The sequence below is a fragment of the Dermacentor albipictus genome, chromosome 2 (assembly GCF_038994185.2).
Source record: "Dermacentor albipictus isolate Rhodes 1998 colony chromosome 2, USDA_Dalb.pri_finalv2, whole genome shotgun sequence".
Lineage (NCBI taxonomy): Eukaryota > Metazoa > Arthropoda > Arachnida > Ixodida > Ixodidae > Dermacentor > Dermacentor albipictus.
Genome location: NC_091822.1, coordinates 25,529,073 through 25,549,956, shown reverse-complemented (window position 1 = coordinate 25,549,956; position 20,884 = coordinate 25,529,073). Strand labels below are relative to the sequence as shown.

The window sequence follows — 20,884 nt, the reverse complement described above, 5'->3', positions numbered from 1 at the left end:
TTTGCAGTGCATTTGCTAAACTCCAGTTATTTAATTTGCCGAGAACAATGTTTGCATTAAGGGGAGGATTATCAAGACTATTGGAATTCAAAAGTATACTCGTGTTGTCTGGATATAATATGAAAGAAGCCTGTTCCGATACGTGTACAATATCGTTAATATAAATATTAAATAACAAGCGTCCTAACACGCTGCCCTGAGAAAGACCTGCTTACACAGTTTTTGCTGTTGAGAATTCTTCGTTTATTGCCACAGTTAGCTTCCCAGTCGTTAGGCATAACGTGCTAAAATTTAAGGCCAAGCCACTAAATTCGCAACGCTCCAATTCTGCTAATAACGTCAGATCATTTAATGAATCCAAAGCTTTCGAAAAGTCAAGAAAATGGCTGGGGCTTAGCTAGGGTTAAGCCCAGGATGCGAAGCATACTAGCTTTTATTTTAAAGCGACAGTGTTAAGGAGCTCGTGTCGCAGAAAAGCCGGTGTCGTCGGCGTCGGCTCAAGCGTGCGGCGCTTGCTCAGGCGCACATTTCGTTGTCGTGCCGAACGCTGCGTTGCTCGACGCTCACCGCGTCCGATGCGGGGCGCGTAGTCACTGCGCCGTAGCAAAGCCACCTAGAAACAGTCTCTGTAGCACGCCGCAACCTTCGCTTCTCATTCCAACGAGCAGCTCTGTCTCCAGGAGGCATCTCACCTCGTGAGTGTCTAGCAGAGGCAAGCGCAGCCGCTTATATACCACCGCGACGCCGCGAGCGACGGCGCGAGTTGGAGCCCCGTTTCTCCTTTGTCGTGACGTCACGGTGTCACGTGGTCAGCCTTGAAGATGATGGCGCGAGCGACGGCGCGAGTTGGAGCCCCGTTTCTCCTCTGTCGTGACCTCACGGTGCCACGTGCTATTGAAGGCGACACCGCCGCGCCTGAGGAGCTGGGTTGAGCTCTAGTAATATGCTTCGCATAAAAAATGCCTACGATGAGTTGTTTGCCTTCAGAGGCCCAACTGATGATTCCTTTTGGCTTTAGTATTGCTAATTCTGTGGAACGTTCCTTCCTGAAACCACAGTGAGAAGGTGATAGTAAGGACCGTTTCTCACAAAAAGAATTCATGCGCGTAATTTTCTTTTTCAGACCCTTTCGAAAATACAGGTAGCACCAAATTTTTTTGGTAATTCCATAGGTCGTTTTTATTTCCAGATTTAAAGACAACTTCACTAGGTGTGCTTCATACCATGCGGAAATGTTCCTGAGACCTGAGTTCCTGACAAATGTTCCTGAGGCCGGATATAATGTTTTCTAGGGCAAACTTAATTGTTTGAAATCTAAGCCCGTCAAAGTCTCTCGCTTTACTATTATCGAGCTCTATGAACGCTGAACAAATCTCATATTCACTTGTGGAATTGAAGAATGCACTGTCTTTGTTTGACGCTGAAATGTATTATACAAACAAGTCACTTGGTGTGCTTGTGCCGAGATCGATTAAATGCCACTTAAAGGCGGCAGCTAATTGTTTCCCTTTAATAACTGCATCACCTTGTAAAATTTCGAGACGTGACTGCACGATTTTTCTTCGGTTTAAGACTATATTTAAAGTACGTCATAGCTTGTCTGCATCTGAGATCTAGAGCTCGGGCCCATTATGTGGCGACCTACTTCAATAAATTACCGCACAGCACCTTCTGTGCAAAAACGAAATATAAGTTAAAGATACTACTGAGGCGTATCTGTTCGTAAAGGCGTACTTGTTCCGTTTATTTACCGTTATTGCTCGTGTTCGTGCATGTGACTGTGCAATTCCTTTGCATTATGACGGTCACACTGGTATATGGTTATGCATCATCTCATGGTAATTTGTTCACACGCATTGCTGTACTTCTGTGTTCCATTAAGCTCAATAAAATTTCTGTTCATAGACACTGTATAAATTCTAATAACCTTTTTTGGGTTCTATACTTGAGTTCGCTGCTTATAAGTGGTCTATAAATGTACTGTGTACGGTTTTGTTGCCTGCCAGGCGCTTCCGCTCAAGCCTTCAAAGGCTTTGGCAGGCCTGTATGAATGTACTGATGTATCATTGGCAATAACGGTATTATTATTATTATTATTATTATTATTATTATTATTATTATTATTATTATTATTAATACCAGAAAATATATTATTGAAATAAACGCACTTTGCATAGCGGCTGAAAGCTGTGACAGTGTTTCTAAATTGTCTAAATTCGGCCAGGTCCTCTTGTTTTCTCGCTTCTACCAATTTTTGCATACGTGTGCGTTTTCTTACGGATAATCTTAACACACTCCTCCGTAATCCATGATTTGAGTGCCTTTTTGATTTCTTAATTTTCTTAAGTTTAAAGCATTCTTTACAACATTAGTAAACATATATATGAACGTACCATAAGCATTGTTTGCAGAATTGCAGTCGAACACCAGTTTCCAATCAATCAAAGAAAGTTTTTCTTTAAACCTTGTAAGTGTACTTTTGTTTGTCTTCTATCAGATAGTTTTCAGAAGTAGGACCATGTTTTCCTAATAAGGAAGCCTGAAAAGCTTACACATCGGAAGATGGTCACTAAACGACGTATTGATAACACCACTTTCAACATCTATGGATGACGGTGTTATAAACATGTCAGTCAAGCTTTCAGATTGTGCCGTTATGAGTGTTGGCTAACAAATTACATTAGAAAAATTTCTCGATTTGAGCATTAAAGAAAGTTCCCTAGCGCGGGCCATCCTTAAGCAGCATATTTGCGTTAAGGTCCACCCCCCACAAGCTTAAATTGCTTGCCATTGGCATAGCCAATTAGTTTTGCTGGAAACAAAAGGAATCTGTCTAAGTTACCGTAAGGCAGGCGATACATAACAGTGAGCGATTTCTACTGCACAGGGGAAGAAGAAGAGCCGAGCGGCGTAGACGTGCTTCGCATGGCCTCTGTCTACTTTCATTATTCTTGTAAGAAATTCACATCGGAGGACCGAAGTCTTTATCGGACGACCTTCGTGAAGTCATCCGGAACCCCAATGAGAAGTTTGAAGACCGTGAGTGCATGTTATTTTACGCTTTTGGACTTTGACGTTCTCCGGGGTGGCGCTGCCGTGTTAAGCCTGACGCCGCCGTACGTGACAGCGCGGAGGTAGGCGAGGCGCTCCGCCCCCTTTGCCGCCGCTCGCTCGCTTGCTACCGTTTCTCGACACTCACTATGGCGCACATTGCTGGATCCCAGCCAGCCGCTTGTACTTCTACCGGAGGGCGTGGAGGTGGAGTTGTTGCTACAGCCCCACCCACCCCCGGTGCTAGTGTTCGAGCTGCTGCCGGGCCTTCGTCACAAGAAACCACAGCCATGAACTTCCAAGACATCTCGGAAGATGGCCATGATGACCCTGCCATTATGGAAGAGGACCTTTCGCAAGGGACGCCATTGGAATGTCCTTATTCCAACTGGTCTTTACACCTCTAGCGAAGAACAATGAAGCAGCTCGCCAGAGGCGAGGAAGTGTCCGTGGCAGGCAGAGTGATCTCTCCGCTATCACCCTCCTCCGCCGTCGCGTTATCACCGGCATCCTACGCAGCTGCAGGTGTTGGGGCATCAAAGAAGCCTTCTTCTAAGAAGAGGCGATGACTCCCCCCCTGCCACGTAGCGACTTCAAAATCATCATTAGACCCAAGAAAGGCCTTCAGGGGAAGAGTTTCAGCAACCACCAAATCTTGAAAGCCGTCTCGGCCGCCCGCAGAGAGAAAGTTGACGATTCGCATTTCATCGTGCGCTTGAGACCCGGTTCCAACATAATTCTCCTCAGTACCCCAGATCAGGAGGTCGCGGATATTGCGCGCAAGATCACGCGGATTCTGTTGGGCGGCAACGTTTACGAAGTCAACTCTTATGTTGCGGCACCGGATGGAGTGGCCCGGGGCGTCATTCATGGAATCGGCCCGGATACCCCACCCGAGGAGCTTATGACTCACTTTAAGGGTGAGGACCCAAGGCGTGCAAATCGTGCACGCCGCATGCTGGGAAAGACCCAGACCGCCGTGATCACGTTCAGCTCTCACGTAGTTCCACAATACGTCTGCTGCTACGGAGGGGAGGCGGAGTGCCACCCCTACAAGCCCACAAAACAAATCTGCTATGTGTGCCAGCGGGTGGGACACCGATCGGACTTTTGTTCTACCCCAAACATTAAAATCTGTCGCGCATGTGGGGCGCACGACACGACAGACGACCACGAAGGCTCGTTCAAGTGCTCCGTCTGCGGCGAAGCCCACGCCACGCGGTCTCGCGAGTGCAAACAAAAGCTAAGAAACAACAGCACTACCACCAAAAAGCATCCTCAACCCGGAAGGAGAAAGGAAGACGACGACACTGATGGAGGAAGGCCAAGACGAAGCTGCCTGCGGAAGTTTAACTCGGAATCCTCGGCGAGCCGCTCAAGGTCCAGGGCCCAGTTCAGGTCAAGGTCCCGGTCCCGGCCCCGATCCCGGCCCCGATCCCGGCCCCAGTCCAGGCCCAGGTCCCGATTGCGCTCGGAGTGGCCAAAGCTAGGAGAGAAGCAAGGGCAGCGGCAGCCTTCTACCTCGACATCCACGTCGAAGCAGAAGAACCAATCGGGCAAGAAAAACCAAGCCAACAACAAGGTGAGCCGGAATCAGTCTAGTACCTACTCCGCTCAATATGCCAATGAAAATAGTAAATTCTCCCCGGAATGTACGCGCATCAGGGAAGAAAATAAAAAAACTCACAGTTCAGGTTAACGACCGAAATAAACGCACGCAACGCTTAGAAGCGTTGCTAAGCAAAACACGCAACAACACACCGGCAGGGCCGCAAAGCAGAACGATAGTCCACCAGCCCGCTATCTCCATTCCTCCCCCCTCAAGAACCACCACGCCCTCACCGCTCCCCGGTGCGGTCTCGGCAGCCGCAGGCCAACCAAGTGTAGTCGCCCTCAAAGGCATTTTTATTTATTTATTTTATTTATACATACTGCAGCGCAATTTGCGCTATAGCAGGAGTGGGTTAAGAAAATGTACAGAAAATGCATGGGAATATACAGCGGTAAACACAAGTGAACACTATTAAAGAGCACAGATGAAAAGGAAAATACACAAAAATACAAGTGAACACTTTTACAAAAGAGCACTGGTGAAAGAATACACAAGTTATACAAATGTTATACAAATGCTGCCAGGCATACCCATGCCTGATTATGCCCATACCCATACTCATGATTATGCATCTGGGATGGCGGTTGCAAAAATTTGGGATGAACATGAGCGAATGGATCCAGGTAATGAATTCCAGTCTTCGATTGAGCGGGGAAAGAAGCTGAATTTGAACATGTTAGTACGTGCGTAGTAGGGTGTTAAGTTTAGGTCATGATGTCTTCTTGTTGATGATCCCGGCGTGAAGTTAATGTAATTATCATTTGAGAGCCTAACTGAAGAATTGACAATGGAGTGCAAGAATTTTAATGAGTCGACACGGCGACGAGAAGAGAGCGTGTTTAGGTTCAAGGAAGAAAGTGCTAAAGAGGGCGAAAAGTCTCGATCGTAACGATGACATATAAATCGCACAGCTTTTTTCTGTATAGCCTCTAGTTTATTAATTTCTAACTGCTTATGCGGGCTCCAAACTACAGATGCATAATCAAGAACAGGGCGGATTAGAGATTTATACATTAGTACCTTTGTGTCTTTAGGAGATCGGGTTAGCGTTCGTCTTAAGTAACCTAATTCTTTTAGTGCTTTACTGCATATGTAGTCAATGTGTTTGGACCATGACATGTTATGCGTAAAAATGACACCAAGATACTTATACTCAGAAACCTTATCTACTGTACGGCCATTGGACAAGTAACTGAAAAGGGAGGGGGAAGATTTGTTGCAGAAAGACATCAGAACGGTTTTATTGAAATTAATGTTCATTTGCCAAGTGTTACACCAATCGCAAAACCTAGAAAACGACTCTTGAAGGCGATAATGATCATTAGAAGATTTAATCACTTCATATAAAACGCAGTCATCAGCATAGAGACGGATGTTAGAAGAGCAGTGAAGTGGCAAATCGTTTATGTATAATAAAAAAAGAAGTGGCCCAAGGACGGAGCCTTGCGGCACACCTGATGTCACATCAACAGTAGCGGAGTCAGTCGAACTGTAAGAGACGAACTGGGAGCAAAATGAGAGAAAGCTTAAAATCCAGTTAACCAAATGAGGGTTATTCAGTACAGCATTAAGTTTAGCAATAAGTTTAGAATGTAAAACGGTGTCAAATGCCTTCGAGAAATCTATAAAAATTGCATCGACCTGGTTGCCTACGTCAAGGTTAAATGAAATGTCATGCGTGAACTCAACTAGCTGCGTTAGCGTACTAAAACCGCGCCTAAACCCATGTTGCTTGTTAGACAATAAATTATTTGATTCCAGAGAGAGCGTGATGTGCTTATGAATGATGTGTTCCAACATTTTGCATGACTGTGACGTCAGTGAAATTGGTCTGTAATTCGACAAGCACTGCTTATCTCCAGATTTATAAAGAGGGAGCACTTTGGCTAACTTCCATGAAGAAGGTACAGTAGAAGATGATAAGGACTTTCTGAATATGATGGACAGATATTTTGATGACCACAACGAATAACGAACAAGGAACGCATTGTGTATCCCGTCCGGACCGGTGCATTTCTTAACATCCAGGTTTAATATAAGGTTGAGGACGCCTTCGCAGTTTATCTCAACGTCACTGATTGCTTCAGAAGAAACTATAGTGGTAAGTGTCGGGATAAAGTTGTTATCGCAAACAAACACGGATTGGAAATACTTGTTGAATGCATCGGATATCACCGCCGGGTCGTTGGTGACGTCATTATCTATTCTGAAAGAAGTGGATGAAGAATCGCGAGGTAAAATAGAAGACCAAAATTTTCGTGGGTTAGTTCTTAACAAATTGTGCAGGCGAACGCGAAAAAAGAAATCCTTTGCATTTCGCAACATAAGATTCAGTTCTTGCTTTGCCTTAACATATCTATCCAATGCCATGGGATCAGTGCCTCTTCTGGAACGCCTTAACCTTCGAACGCGACGGGACAAATGCAAGATATCGCGAGTCATCCAAGGAATGTTAGAATTTCTTTTCTTAGTCTTAATGGGCACAAAACCTTCGACATATGATTTGACAAGACGCTCAAAGTAATTAGCAAGGCAGTTGACGTCCTGGTTGTCTGCAAGTGCACTAAACGTATCGAAATGATGAGATAAGGCATCAGTAATGGAGTTGTCATCCGCAAGAGTGAAATCAGGGAAACTAGTAAACGTGTAGGGGGATTTAGAAATTGGACAGGAGAGTGACACTAAGACGCCTTTATGGTCTGAAATACCATCAATTACGTCGCAAGAAAAGTCACGTTCGGCTAGGTTAGCGCTTAAAAAAACTAAGTCAAGGACGGAATTTAATCTGGTTGCACTAGGAACAACCTGGGTGAGACCAAAGGACAAGGAGATGTTGATATGTCTTTACAAATAGCTGTGTCGCGACCGACTGCAGACAATGACGGCCAGTGGATGCCAGGGGCGTTGAAGTCGCCCATACAGATAAAACTCGACGACGCAATGTTGATCTCGCTCATGAAGTTTGAAACAGCATGAAGAACATCAAGAGTAGAGCCGGGGGGACGATATATAACTACGATACTACGATACAACAGATGCTTTACCAGACGGGCGAATTAAACAATAAAATCAAGGAGCACACAATAAGCCATGAAGACCTTGAAAGAAGAATACGCAAGGTTGAGTTTCGCTCGCGCAAGCGGGTCGACGACGACAGCACCAACACACGCATCAAGGCATACAGGCCCATAAACAACACGGGTGACGTCAGGGACGCCTACACCTGCGACGGCGGTGGCATAAACGTCAGCAATGGCTAACACCGCACGCAGCGCACCGGAACACCTCGAGATCTGGCAGTGGACTTGTCGCTCTTTCAACAAGAAGGCAAGTTCACTCCAACTCTTCATCGAAAATCACCTAGACCCCCCGACGTCATCTGCGTTCAGGAGGTCGGGAACCAGCCGATCAGGCTATGGGGTTACTACGTAATTAAACACGTGGGATCACCAAAGGTTGTGGTTTTAGTTCACAAAACAGTGACGGCCGTGGGACAACATTATCAACATCACGACATTCATCACGTGCTAGTGGAAGTCCTCCCGCAGAAGAGGAGTATACGTAGCACTTTCATCCTGAATTTCTACAGTCCACCGAGGGCTCAGAAGGACGATTTCCGCAACATCATTTACGACAGCGTGAGAGCCGCTGGCTGCAACTAGCTGGTGGTTGTGGGAGACATGAACGCTGGACAGACGACATGGGGCTACCAACAAGACACGCAAAAGGGGAGGTTGCTCCTCGATGCGGTTGACCAAATGGGCCTTCAATTGATAACCAACCTCCTCGAACCAACCCGAGTAGGCAACAGTGTAAGTCGAGACACGTTTTCGGACCTGTCATTTGTCAAAAACGTAAGGGAATACTCATGGGCGCACCTGGGCGAAACATTCGGCAGCGATCACTACATCCTCAGCATCTCGGTATCCACGCCGAAACTCAAGAGAACTATTGGCGAAATTAGGCTCACGGAGTGGAAAGCGTGATCACCAGAGCCTGGACGAGGCGAAGCTTTGTCCAGGCTCCGCTGATCAGTGGAATAACGTATAGCATGCCGCATCACTACCCCTTGCTAAACAAACGCGACCAAGAACAAGTCAATGCCATCATCAGAGGCGCGTACAAAGCGGCCCTGGGTCTCCCTGCCACCACCTCAAACGACATGTGAGCGGCCCTCGCGATCGACAACACCTTCGCTAAGCTGTCGGACGCGGTTCAGGCTTCGCAAAAGGCCGGACTACAGAACACGGCGGCGGGCAGAGCCATCCTCTACAAGACCGGAACGGCAACGGAGCTCCGTGCCCTCGATGGGCAAAGATCACTCCCGCCTGAGGTCAGAGGCAAGATCGTGGCAAACCCGACACTGAAGCACATGAGTCATGAACTCCATGAAGGACGATGCGAGGCTCGCGTCGACAGTCAGCGCTAACGATTCAAGGGTGACCCGAACATAATGCACGGTGACGTGGCGGCGTACCCTCTAGGGGGCCTCTTCGCGGTAGCCCCCGTGAACAGAAGAGACAACTCCTTGACCCTCGCGGCCTCCATCAGTGCAAAGACCCCAGCTGCGGCTGAGGGTAATAAAGCAAGACAGGGTAGGCAGGGGAGTTCATGTCATTGCCGACTCCCAACAGGCCTGCCGTAACTTTACCAATGGATGAACACCGCTGCTGGCAGCTCAGATTCTAGGCCCGAGGCTGTAAGAATCCCATCGAATCACGTGGACGCCGGGCCACACGGGTCTGGAGGAAAACGAAAGGGCGAACGCCCCAGCTCGAGCGCTAATCAACCGAGCGGGGCAAGACCAATCGTCTCATGAATCCCCATCCTTTACCTCCGTGCCCCTGCCGTCCAATTACTGCGACCGACTCGAGATCCAGCGACTCAACCGCAGGATTTACCCTCTTCCTCACAGAAAGCTCAGCACTGAAGAGGCAGTGGCTTTTCAACTTATTCAGACCAACACCACTTACTTGCATGGACTACGGGAAACAGGCATTACACTTTCAAATATCGACCTTACTAAACAATAATCCCACAATCCTGGAACAGTTACAAACCTCGAAATCAAGCTTGAGGTTCAAGAAATCTGTTAAAACGTATTTGCTTCGCTGTTTTATTGTATAACTTCCTTATGTACCTCAATGTTATTGTTTTGTTTTCCTTTTTTAACATGTTCTGATTGATATTCGAGTTGTTTATCGTTTTGATATAATCTCATATTTTGAAAATTGTAACACTTGTTGTGCTGTTGTTTGCTGCAGAATATCAACATGCTCTGGGTGCTGCAGCCTTTGTCAGGCAAGAATACCGCCTTTTGCAGCAGCACCTGAGACAACTGTATGTTTCATACAACAAATAAATGAAAATGAAAATGAAAAACACATTTCCAAGCCTACACAGATACTGTAAATTGTTCGCACATACATATCGTGGCATCTGCCCCTGGTGCGGCGACACACGCCCTACACTCTTCCACATCTCGTGGGAGTGCGGGGGCAAACATCAACACTTAAAGACTCCTAGCACGTCATTTGAGCGGTGGGAGGTACAGCTTACCGGCGATACCCTGGCGGGACAAGAAGCTCTCGTCCAGCAAGTACGCCGAGCAGCCATGGCCAGCGAAGTCCTGGAATGAGGACACCACCCTCTCGACCTCAAGAGCAACCATCTGGATGGTCCGAATAAATGTTTTCTCTCTCTCTGTCTCTACTGCGCATCGTTAAAGCTTTGTAGTCCACATTCGAAGTGTTAAATTTCGCAAACATGTTTGCATGACGGCTTTTCTGTAAAAAGCAACACCCTCCCCCCTCCAGGTTGAAAGAGGTCTCTTCAGGGAAAAAGGCATGAATAACCAGGTAGGCAGAGTACATCGTATTTTCATAGGTACCAGGTTTTGATAAACATGTAAATGTAAAATCTGAAATGACTTCTCATACCTCGTCATGCTTTTTCTGGCTGATTGTGCGGCGCAGTAAAAACATGTGTATCGGGAGCCCTCTGGGTAGGTGAAATCCTTCTACCTGATTATAGCATGTGTAAATAGACTACGATATATATCATCTGAATATATACAAGAGCCCACTCATCGTGCATCAGATCACACTTGAACTGTAGGTAAACCAGAGGCGGTATATGAAAACTGTGGACGACGAGCGCTGTAATGTATGAAAAAAATAACCACAGTATATTCTTTTCACTGATTGAAAAAGTAAGGGTATCATAAATGCATCTATCTGGTTTAATCTGTGGCTTGTTTGGCACGTGATTAAATATACGTGGTCGTGAGGGCAAATAAAAAAATGATACAGCTCCGGAAAACTAGAAGTATAATATCAGTTGCCAAATTGTAACCAGACACTGGGAAATGATTGGAACAAGTGATGGCTTTACTGTTTACAAAAGATTGCGTTTTCTGTAAGATGTAATTCCCAGCGGTCTTTGTGACACATGAAAACAATAAAGAAAAGTAACTCTTGCCGAGGATACACTTCGAGTAACGTCACTGGTGCTATTGATTGTAATGCCGGAGCATGTTGATACTGATGCGGAAAATTTTTTGCATTTCGCACCCATACATACTTCCACTTTGCCTCATACTTTCGAACATTTGCAAGCCCCAGGAGACATTTTACCTCTGGGCACAGGAATTAATTTACGAACACACGTGCCTGCGTGTCGAGGCCAAGGTCCGAGCAGTGAAGTTTTTGATGGTGTGTCTTTTCAAGGAAGCTGTCCCGCAGTTTCCCGCCGACAAGCCGTACCACTATGTTTTACAGCGAAGCTGTATACCTCTACCTTCCAAGGGAATTCTCGTGTTGTTGGCGTAGTAAGCAAAAAACTCCCCATACGTAGGCCGATCCCAGAGATAGTGCAATGCCGGGCCGACCCAAGGAGGAGGGGAAGCACGCGTTATGCACCGCCATATGAGGGCCGATCCCAAATATAGTGCAATGCCGACCCGACCCGCGGTAGATATGAAGCAGGCGTTAAGCACTCCCCATACGTGGGGAGATACCGCATATATTGCCATCTCGGGCCAACCCGCGGCGGAGGCGATGCAGCGTTAAGCACTCCCCATACGTGGGTCGATCTCGAAGATGGCGAAATGCCGGGCCGACCCGCGGTGGAGGTGAAGCAGGCGTTATGCACTCCCCATACGTGGGTGATCCCGAAGATAGTGAAATGTTTGGGAACGGGCTAGTTGGTATTTCATGGTATCAATCGTCTCTTACAGCGCATACATAGACGAGGGATGAAAAGGACGACGAAGACAAGCGCTTGTCTTCGTCTGCTTTTTGTCCCTTGCCTATGTATGCGCTGTAAGTGACGATTCATAGTGCAATGCCGGGCCGACCTGCGGCGGAGGTGCAGTTCACCATTAAGGTATTCACCATCCTCAATTTTATTTTCCTTCCGGCTCCCTGTTCTCCATCCCCCCGTTCTGGATAGTAAGGAAGACATGTTGAAGTAGTTAAACTTGCTACCTTTCTCTTTTCGTTCGTCTCTCTATAGATCTTGTACTGCCGCATTTCAAGCAGTTATCACGGCACACAGCACTATTAGGGCCAGTATAGCTTATGCAATAGCCGTTACATCCCATCGGTCATCCAAGCAATGAGCGGTTACTGATGAAAGCAAGGCTTTCATGCCTAACTAGACGTACGCTCGCGCGAAAGCTTGCGCCCGGGCGCCTTCGCATGCGCAGATGGCGCGGTACATGTCGTGCGCGTCGATACGCGACGAGAGCACCGATGCCTTCCCGGAATACCAGTGATCTGGTAGGCTCAGAAAAACAAAGAATGCCGCACGATGTCTGCCAAGGTCGAAATGGTGAGCCAAGTGGGCGCACGCTCTCGCGCCTCTTGTAGGCTCAAAGCGTCGTCCCTACGCAAGGGGCGCGGGCTATACGTTTGCCGGCAAACGTGCTTCTAGTTTGACCTTTCCATTGCACAACAAAAAGCTGTTCACAGTCAGCGTCGTTCACCTTAATCAGCATTTGAGAGTCTCACTAAAAACCACTGCCTTCTTGCGTAACGCAGTCTTCCCTAAATTCCCTAATGTCGCAGACGACCACCAGCCCAGTCATGGAGGCTCATAAGGCTGTGAAATATAGGTGTTCATACAAATACGAATGCACTTGTGTAGGTAAAAGCGACCATTGCCGTGAACAATGAGTGTTACTTTTCCTTCGAATGTGTCAGTGTCATTCAGATGCTGTCGCACCTATTACTCAGCTTACTGCTCAGTACTATGTCTGTTAAACTCAACAAATATAGGTTTCACTGGTGGACAGAACAGCATGCGTTACCCTGGAAATGCATGAGTTTGCAAGTATACTTCTGGAGCTCCATGCCCGATGAAAGCCCTCACGAACACCGTGACCGTGTTCAGCCCAGCGACAGCCATACAATTCTCTGGCACACACTCCGGGCATTCCTTTTTATATCGTAAATAAATGTTTTTTTTTTCTTTAAGTCTCTTGTTCATATAGCACAAACCTACTCATTGAGCTCGGTAGAGGGGCATTCCTTACACTGAAAATGGAAGTACATAATCGAGTAATTAACATAATTTCACTAACCATTTTTTCAACCTTGCTATACACTGTAGAAATGTTTACACCCTTAAGGGTGTTTTCTTCTCGCACTGGTAACGCCCTTCGCGTTAGAGCCCCAAAAATACTTAAAGAGGCCGGCAACGGAGCTCTGACTATACGTGCGATGACAAAAGACGTAGTTGAAAACTGTCTAATCATTCGGACAGCCTTGCAAGGCCGCATAGAAAAATCTGTGGGCACATTGCTGAGCTAAACTGCGATAGGCGAAAGCCTATTTATGACTGCCTCTGTTGGCATTGTCTGAATTCTGCGAACGGATGCCGCCGTGGCCGCGAACATGGGATCCAGTCACAGCCATATGGCTGCACGGTGTGTCGCCGAGTGTGCGCCCCCCCCAACCCCCCCCCCACCCATGTCGGCGCTCTCTGACGCGCCCACACGCACCGCATGGCGCCTCCTCTCCTTGCTGCCCTCGCCGGTGGTCGCAGCTTTCCGGCGGTGGCACTAGAGGAACTGATCGGACGGCCACCTCATGCATCCTGGAAGCCCAATAAAATCAACCAATCCTTTCTGTTGACGAAATAAAGTTGTTGCCACCACCACCTGCGTCCACCACAGACTGCGCCCGGACATTCATGAGCCACTAAAGGCTTAACATCCGAAAATAGTATTTCACAGAAAGAGATATGAAACTTTCCCGTCGGATATTTCCGCGCACCCAAGGCTGTCAGAATGATGACACAGTTTTCATCTTTTCTCATCGCGCGTCTTGGTAAAATTCTGTTGTCATGGTATATAAATTTTTGTAAGGGTCTCAGAGTAAGGGCGTTTACAAGGCACATTGCTTGAACAATTTTTAAAAGTTTGAAATAAGGGCTCTAAAGCTTGCGGTAAAACTTCATCTTTGCACTACTTCTATTTTTCTTTCTTCAATACGCGTTATTATGCAGCGCAGCTCAAAAATGACTCGCATACCACTGCATTCTATAGCAAACTATGGGAACGCGCATCTCGAAACTGGTGTCATCCTCAGAATTCGTTCAATGTGGACGCCACTGTCGAAGTCACAAGCTGCAATTTCTAAACTGGAAGATCTGCCTTGAAGCAATTAGTTTAAAAGCTAGATAATAAAGCTTGGTTAATTTGAGAAGTGTTCATTCTCAATTTTCTTGCAAATTAGGTTCGCCTTTGATCATAGTCTAGCTCAAGAATTAAGATTCTCATACATGACATGGCTGATTTTCAAAACTAGGTTACGATAAAAACAAATGCGTAACAAAAAAAAACAATACCGATGCACCTGTCCCTCACTACGGCAACTACTAAGAGGGGTGCGGCGTTGCCTGTTCCAGATTCCACTCACTGGACATCAATAAACGACGGCCAGTCTATGCGCCTACACTTGCCGCTGCAAGCTGCACGAGCAGTTTCGCAAGCCGGCCACTACCCTTTGTAACCGCATCAAGGTCGCTTCCATTCAGACGCCACCAATGCACGCGGTGGGCGGCTCCTCGAGGAGGAAAGAGAAAACGACGACTCACGGTCGCTTTAGAATGTCTTGCGGCGAGGCACCATCACCGGTCCAGGAAATCGCTGTTCCGGCTACCGACACTGTGCCCCTGTCGCATGTCTCTGCCTGTCTCTGCCGCTTCCAACCCGCCGTTGTTTCGGGCGCCTGGGCAAACATTGCTTGGAGTGTGGCTACGCGCCCGTTAGATAACGGATCGAGGCGCGCAGGGTGGTGGCGGCAGTGTCCTGTTGGCGATCATTGTTCTCGGATCACCGCCAGTGGACAGACCTTTCTGTTGAGCAGCGAACGATTCCTCGTTTGAGACTGCATTTACTAGGCGCGAGACACCATGATTGTTCTGACGGCCCTGGCTGTCGTGTTCCTGGGGGCAGTGTTGTGGCTTCGGCGGCTGTGGTTTTCATCGTTGCCGTTGCACTTGTCCCGTTTCTGGAGTCCAGGACCCGGAGGTGAGCTTGGCTGACGAGCGCATATGCTGGGCGTTTTGTTGTGCAAGGAAGCCCAGTTTTTTTTTTCTGTCTGTTGTAGAGAAGGAGAAAAGTGGTTAGGTACCCGAGCATTTTTAAACATTATTAGCCCCTATACTGGCCTTGCCGCAGTAATGTCGAGGACGAACTGCCTCATTCTGCATTTCCACACCCACGGAACGTACTTATCGTTCATTCAAGGGGAGTGACTTAAGCTGTCTTTCATTAAATCTTGAATGCGTTTCTTTTCCTCCGCCTTTGTTTTGATCGCTCCAGTAAGGCTCCGATTCATTAGGACGTTCCTGGCCATGGCTGATGCTGTCTTGCCGGAGAAGACATGCTTGAAAAGTGGAAAAGCTGAAGTGCGTGCCACATAGTCGGATCAAACCTCGCTTCACGAGCACAGCAGCCTCGTGCTCCAAACATTCGGTGGCACAATCACATGAACAATCCTATCGCGACAGTGCGAGCTTGCCCTTTGAAATGATCGCCGCGAGTGTGATATAACGTAGCACGAGGCGCGCGCGCCAGTTTCCGTTACGTCAAAGTCACATGAATTCAAAGGCAAATTTATACGATTTCATTAATCGTTTCACTAAAGCTTCACTTTAGATATATTCCGAAATGTGCGTTGGATCAGCATTATTTATTATTTCTTTCGGTGACAAAAAAAGAACACACTTGTTTACTGTGGAAGTAATCCTCGTCAATCATAAAGTGAACACATAACTTTTTTTAAAACGCCCGTTGGGGCTAAACACACATAGCCTACATAAAGGTAACCAGTAATACTACACATTCCACAGGAAGACCCATTGTTATTTATCAATTTCATACATTTAGAATATTGCATCATGAGCTGTCGTCTATATAGGAAATTACTGTTTCTTTTCATATTGATAACGACCTAATTCATTGGTAGTCTGATTGTAAATGCTCATCACGAGTGTATAGTGGGCTTCCGTTCCCGCTCGCTTTGTTGGATAGAGTTAGAAAGGCGTACAGCCTCGAAAATGCGGCTTCTGCGCACAGCCGTACAAGCTCCATTGGCAATGCCTGGATTTCCACCTCGGTCGGTTGCAGCCGTTGCAGTCTGCTTCCTCAGGAAAAGGTGAAACAGCTAAATAGCTGTTCTTGTTTGACTGAAATGACCATGTTTGCACATTTTCCTGCAACATAGCCGGACTGAAGCGAGATTAGATACCCATATTGCTTAGGCAAGTGCCACAACAAATAGCACCACAGTTTCGCTTAGAAATGATTTCGCCACTTCTTCACCGCGCACACTCACGCCCGAAGCAGTGTGACGGGCTTTGTGTTTTCATTTCCTGCATTTCTTTCTTTTTTGTCAGTGAACCCATGCTCACCTTTATTTATTCCGAAAATGGCATAATACGTCTTCCAACGTTTCGCGTTTTGTTCACCTTGGTTCTTTATTATAATACACCTAATACAATGTAAAATGCTCGCCTGAAATTGCTCCTGCTTCTTTTTACCGTTCTACGTGAATCGACAATGGCTGTCAATCGCGACGGCTGCACGTGTGCAAGACAGACATTTCCGACAAAACACTTAGACCCTGAAAACTATCGCAAAACACTGAGTCATTGCTTAAATTGAAGGCTTGCTTCCCGGGTACCTACGTGTAAATAAAGAAGCGGCCAAATCATTTGGCTTTGGGTACACTGCAGTGATATTGATCTAGATTATTTATTATGCGCAAAACAAGAAAATATGGCAACGTTTGGGTGCAGATGTTTACTTGCGCCACCTATTTTCTAGAAAGAGCGTTAAAAATTGAAGGAGTTAGGTAACTGAACAATTAAAATTTACTCTTCACTCAGAAATGCATGAAAGGATATCCTGAATTGTGCAGTTGGCAGCTACTGACATTCCTTAAATAAAGCAAATTGATCTATTATGCACTGTTCGGAAATGTGTACTTCTAACTCAGAGTCATACTTTCGCAAAAGCACGCGTAAAGGTTATAACAGTTTCACGATACTTGTTATCTCATGTACAAATTTTTTTTTCTTTTATACCCTCTAAAAGACGAGGTCGACAGCAATGCAAAACGTCGTTTCGATGGCGCGTAACGCGTTTGTAAATATTGCACTTCCTGTTTTTTAGACATTTGAGTTTTTGTCAAATATTGTTAAAACTATGAGGCCATAAAGAAAGTCCTCCTTAGAATAGTCTATAACGAAATCGAATCCTATCGTAATCATGTACCTGATCTATGGATAGCATATCCGCTTTTCTGAGTAGGCAAGCTGTAGCTGGCGCTGACCTAAATATTTGCCCCTATAGGTTTTCGACTCATCCAGCAGTTACGTCACATATCTCAGCGTTCTCTAGCGTGACCGTCATTATCCCACGACAAAATGGTCGTGGAGAGCTTCTTTATCAGAGAGCGCGTGTGTTTGTGACCGCTACTCAAAGCGTGTCGTCGCGTGCCACGTTATCGCGTATCCTCTGCGTCGGTTGCGTGCTCTTATCATTTATTGTTCTCGTGCTGTCATTTCGATCGCCGCTGTGGCATATTGCTCTATGAGGTTGCAAGGTGCTTGTTGGTTGAAGCAACATGACGGGACAATATTTTGACTCAGTTGACAACGATGCATGTGCGCAGTCGCATGTGCTTACTTTCTGTGCCTGCAGCGGTGATCCCAATGGACGGACTTGCATCATTTGTCAGAATTGTTGGTCTACGCCGTTTCCACATCCCCTTCGGTCCCGAATTACGATCAACTGTCGTTAAATGAGTGAAATTTTTATACTTTGATGCAAATCCTTCACCACAACGTCCTTCGCGTAACGTTGTGGTGAAGGTGGAACGTTCCCCATCATCGTCACAAAGCTCCGAAGCGGCCGCACCGTCGTGTGGCCTCTTTCATCGGAAGTCATGACTTCTGATGAAAACCACCTCGTCGCCACCTACACCTGCGGCGCTAACCACAACGTACGTTACGGTTCCTAATCTCCGTGATCCTGGGATATACTCCGCCCAAAATGACGTTGACGTCGACGACTGGCTGAGCATGTAGGAGCGTGTTAGCAAACGCCACCACTGGGATCCTGCCACCATGCTTTCGAATGTGATCTTTTACATAAACGGGACACCGCGTGTCTGGTTTCTCACCCGTGAGATCGAGCTCTCCAGCTGGAACATTTTGAAAGAGCGGCTTTTTCAAAGACCGATGGTCATTAAGGGTTACGGACTGGACTCTAAGGGAAGGCAAGCGCAGCAGTGGGCTGTAGAACGTTAGGTGGGCGGATGAGATTAAGATGTTTGCAGGGACAGCATGGCCACAATTAGTACATGACCTGGACAGTGGGACAAGTATGGGAGAGGTGTTTGCCCTGTAGTGTGCGTAACCATGCTGATGATCATGACAATGATGAATCGGCTTTAGACGGGCGTTGTCCACACAGGACACTACGCTTTTGCTTAAGACAGCAATCTTTGATCCCTCTACCCATGACGTGAGAGGGATCCTCGTACTTGACCTCTCCAAGCCCTTCCACGGGGTCACGCGTAAACACATCCTCACGGAGATTTTCTCGCTGAACCTGGGTCAGTGGTGTAATAATTATACCAGATTTTCCTCGCGGATCGCAAGGCACACCTGCGCCTAGGCATGGTCACGGGAGGACCCTACGAACTAGGCACCAGCGGCACCCCGCAGGGCTTGGTCCTCTCCCTACTCTTATTCAATATAGCCCTGCACAAGCTCCCCACTAGCCTCGCTGCAATCCCGAACGTGGTCACGCCATTTATGCGGACGATATCACGATGTGGGCACCGGGCGACTTGCCAGCCATGCTCAACAGTCGTTAAAAAGCGCGTTGGAGGCTACCAGAGACGTTCTCTCAATGGCGGGCCTTGAACTCTCCTCCGCAAAATCAGAGCTAATGTTATACCTCCAGTCCAGACGAGGGGTCAAAAACCTTGCGCCTCTGGAAACTTGGCCGAGAGAAATTCGAGCTAAAAATGTGCGTCCCATACCGAGGATGAACTCGGTCAAGGTTCTAGGTCTCCTTATTGATGTGAAGGGCTGTAACACGACGGCCCTTAACAGGCTCATCGCACAGGCTAGTAATATCCTATGCCTTGTAGCCCACGTCTCAAATCGAAGAGGACAATTTGCTCAGAGCTTATCAGACATTCTTCCTGAGTCATGTTGTCTACATTGCGCCGTACTTTAATTGGGGTATAGCGGAAAAGGTCAAGCTACACTCCCTAATCAGAACACTCCTCAGGCGCGTGCTCGGCCTTACGGAGTCCACAAACACTGAGAAGCTGCTGGAGTTAGGAGTCTCTAACCCCACTGATGATTTAATAAAAGCTCACACAGCGCCTCAAATAATGAACTTTCATCCACTAAGCCAGGCATCAAGATTTTAGAACAAGCGGGAATCCAACCCAGACACGAACCGGCGACCAAAGTAAGCTTGACCCGGGAAGCCAGAACTCGCATCATGGTTGACCCCGTCCCGAGAAACATTCACCCAGTGCATAACGAGGGTAGAAGATTTGCGAGAGCCAAGACTATCTTTAAACAGATTAGTCAGCAGAAACTAATGCCCTCTTTGTCGATGCTGCCAGATATGTCAGTGGAGATGAGTTCGCTGTCTCTGTGGTAGACACCGGGGGCCACCTGGTCAATGCAGCCTTTGTTTACACAAATTTCGCCCATGTGGCAGAAGAAACGGTGACCGCTCTGGCTTTTCACAGCTCAAAAGTTGCGGCTATCGTATTCTCAAGCTCGTGCACGGTGGTTAGATCCGTCTCGTCCGCCCTCGTGTCTGAACAGGCGAACAGTATTGTGAATAAAGCACCTCAAAGGGCTAAGGAGAGCAGCGAAGGAGGATACCACATCTCATGGTTTCCAGCCCACCTTGGTAGCTCAATAAATCCGCTTGGATGTAATCCTAACAAGCAGGCCGACCAGAGAGTGTGTTATCTCACGTACCGCGCTGTCGCGGGTGCCAAGCTTGGAATGAGGTCAACATCCCCAAATATCCATTATGTACTTTCCACCAAATTGGTTCCCATTATCAACCTGGCAGGAGGACATTTCTACCACCTCATCGCAAATTGAACAAACCTCAGGCTAGCACACTCAGACTTCTGCAAGCCAATTCACAACCCTGTGTTCGGTCCCTTAATAGGATAGATCCTGACAACTCACAGTCGTGCCCCAAATGTGGCCATGACTCATGCTCTTTTGAACACATGCTCTGGCTGTGCCCTGCCTTTAACGTCTCTTCACCACCTATCCCGAAAGAACAATGGCAGAAATCTCTCAAGAGCAGCAATCTCCACATTCAACTCCAGGCTATCCAGAGGGCCCAGGACATTGCGGCGGGACTTCATCTCCCTGTCCCATCGTGGGCGGAGCCACCGACTTGCTCTTCGGGAGCCTTCGGCTTTGGCTCCCCAAGATCTCAGTCCCTCATGACTCAAATTATATTCATGTCATTTCCTGCCCTAGACTGAAATAATTTTTTTACACTTCTTTGTTTTTATTGCGGTGCCAAGCGCAATCAATAGATCATGTGTCAAATCCAGCTTGGTATTGATGGATGTTCCTTTTTATACATATCTTAATGTATTTTTGTGCGTCTCTTGTTCTTCCCCTTTGAGTATCTTCTAATGTCTA

The 20,884-nt window shown here is 47.1% G+C and overlaps 1 protein-coding gene across 2 annotated transcripts in view; it reads left to right on the top strand.

Annotated features, from left to right (window-relative positions):
* Positions 1-14,741: 14,741 nt before the first annotated feature.
* Positions 14,742-20,884, top strand: part of LOC135897914 (rifampicin phosphotransferase-like) — a 219,183-nt gene continuing 213,040 nt past the window's right edge. Inside the window, exon 1 of one of the 2 annotated variants that reach the window (XM_065426606.2) lies at positions 14,742-15,200. In XM_065426606.2, the coding sequence (XP_065282678.2) occupies positions 15,083-15,200 (118 nt within the window). In that variant the 5' untranslated portion in view covers positions 14,742-15,082. The remainder of the gene's footprint in view (positions 15,201-20,884) is intronic. The other variant, XM_065426605.2, reaches the window with a different exon arrangement.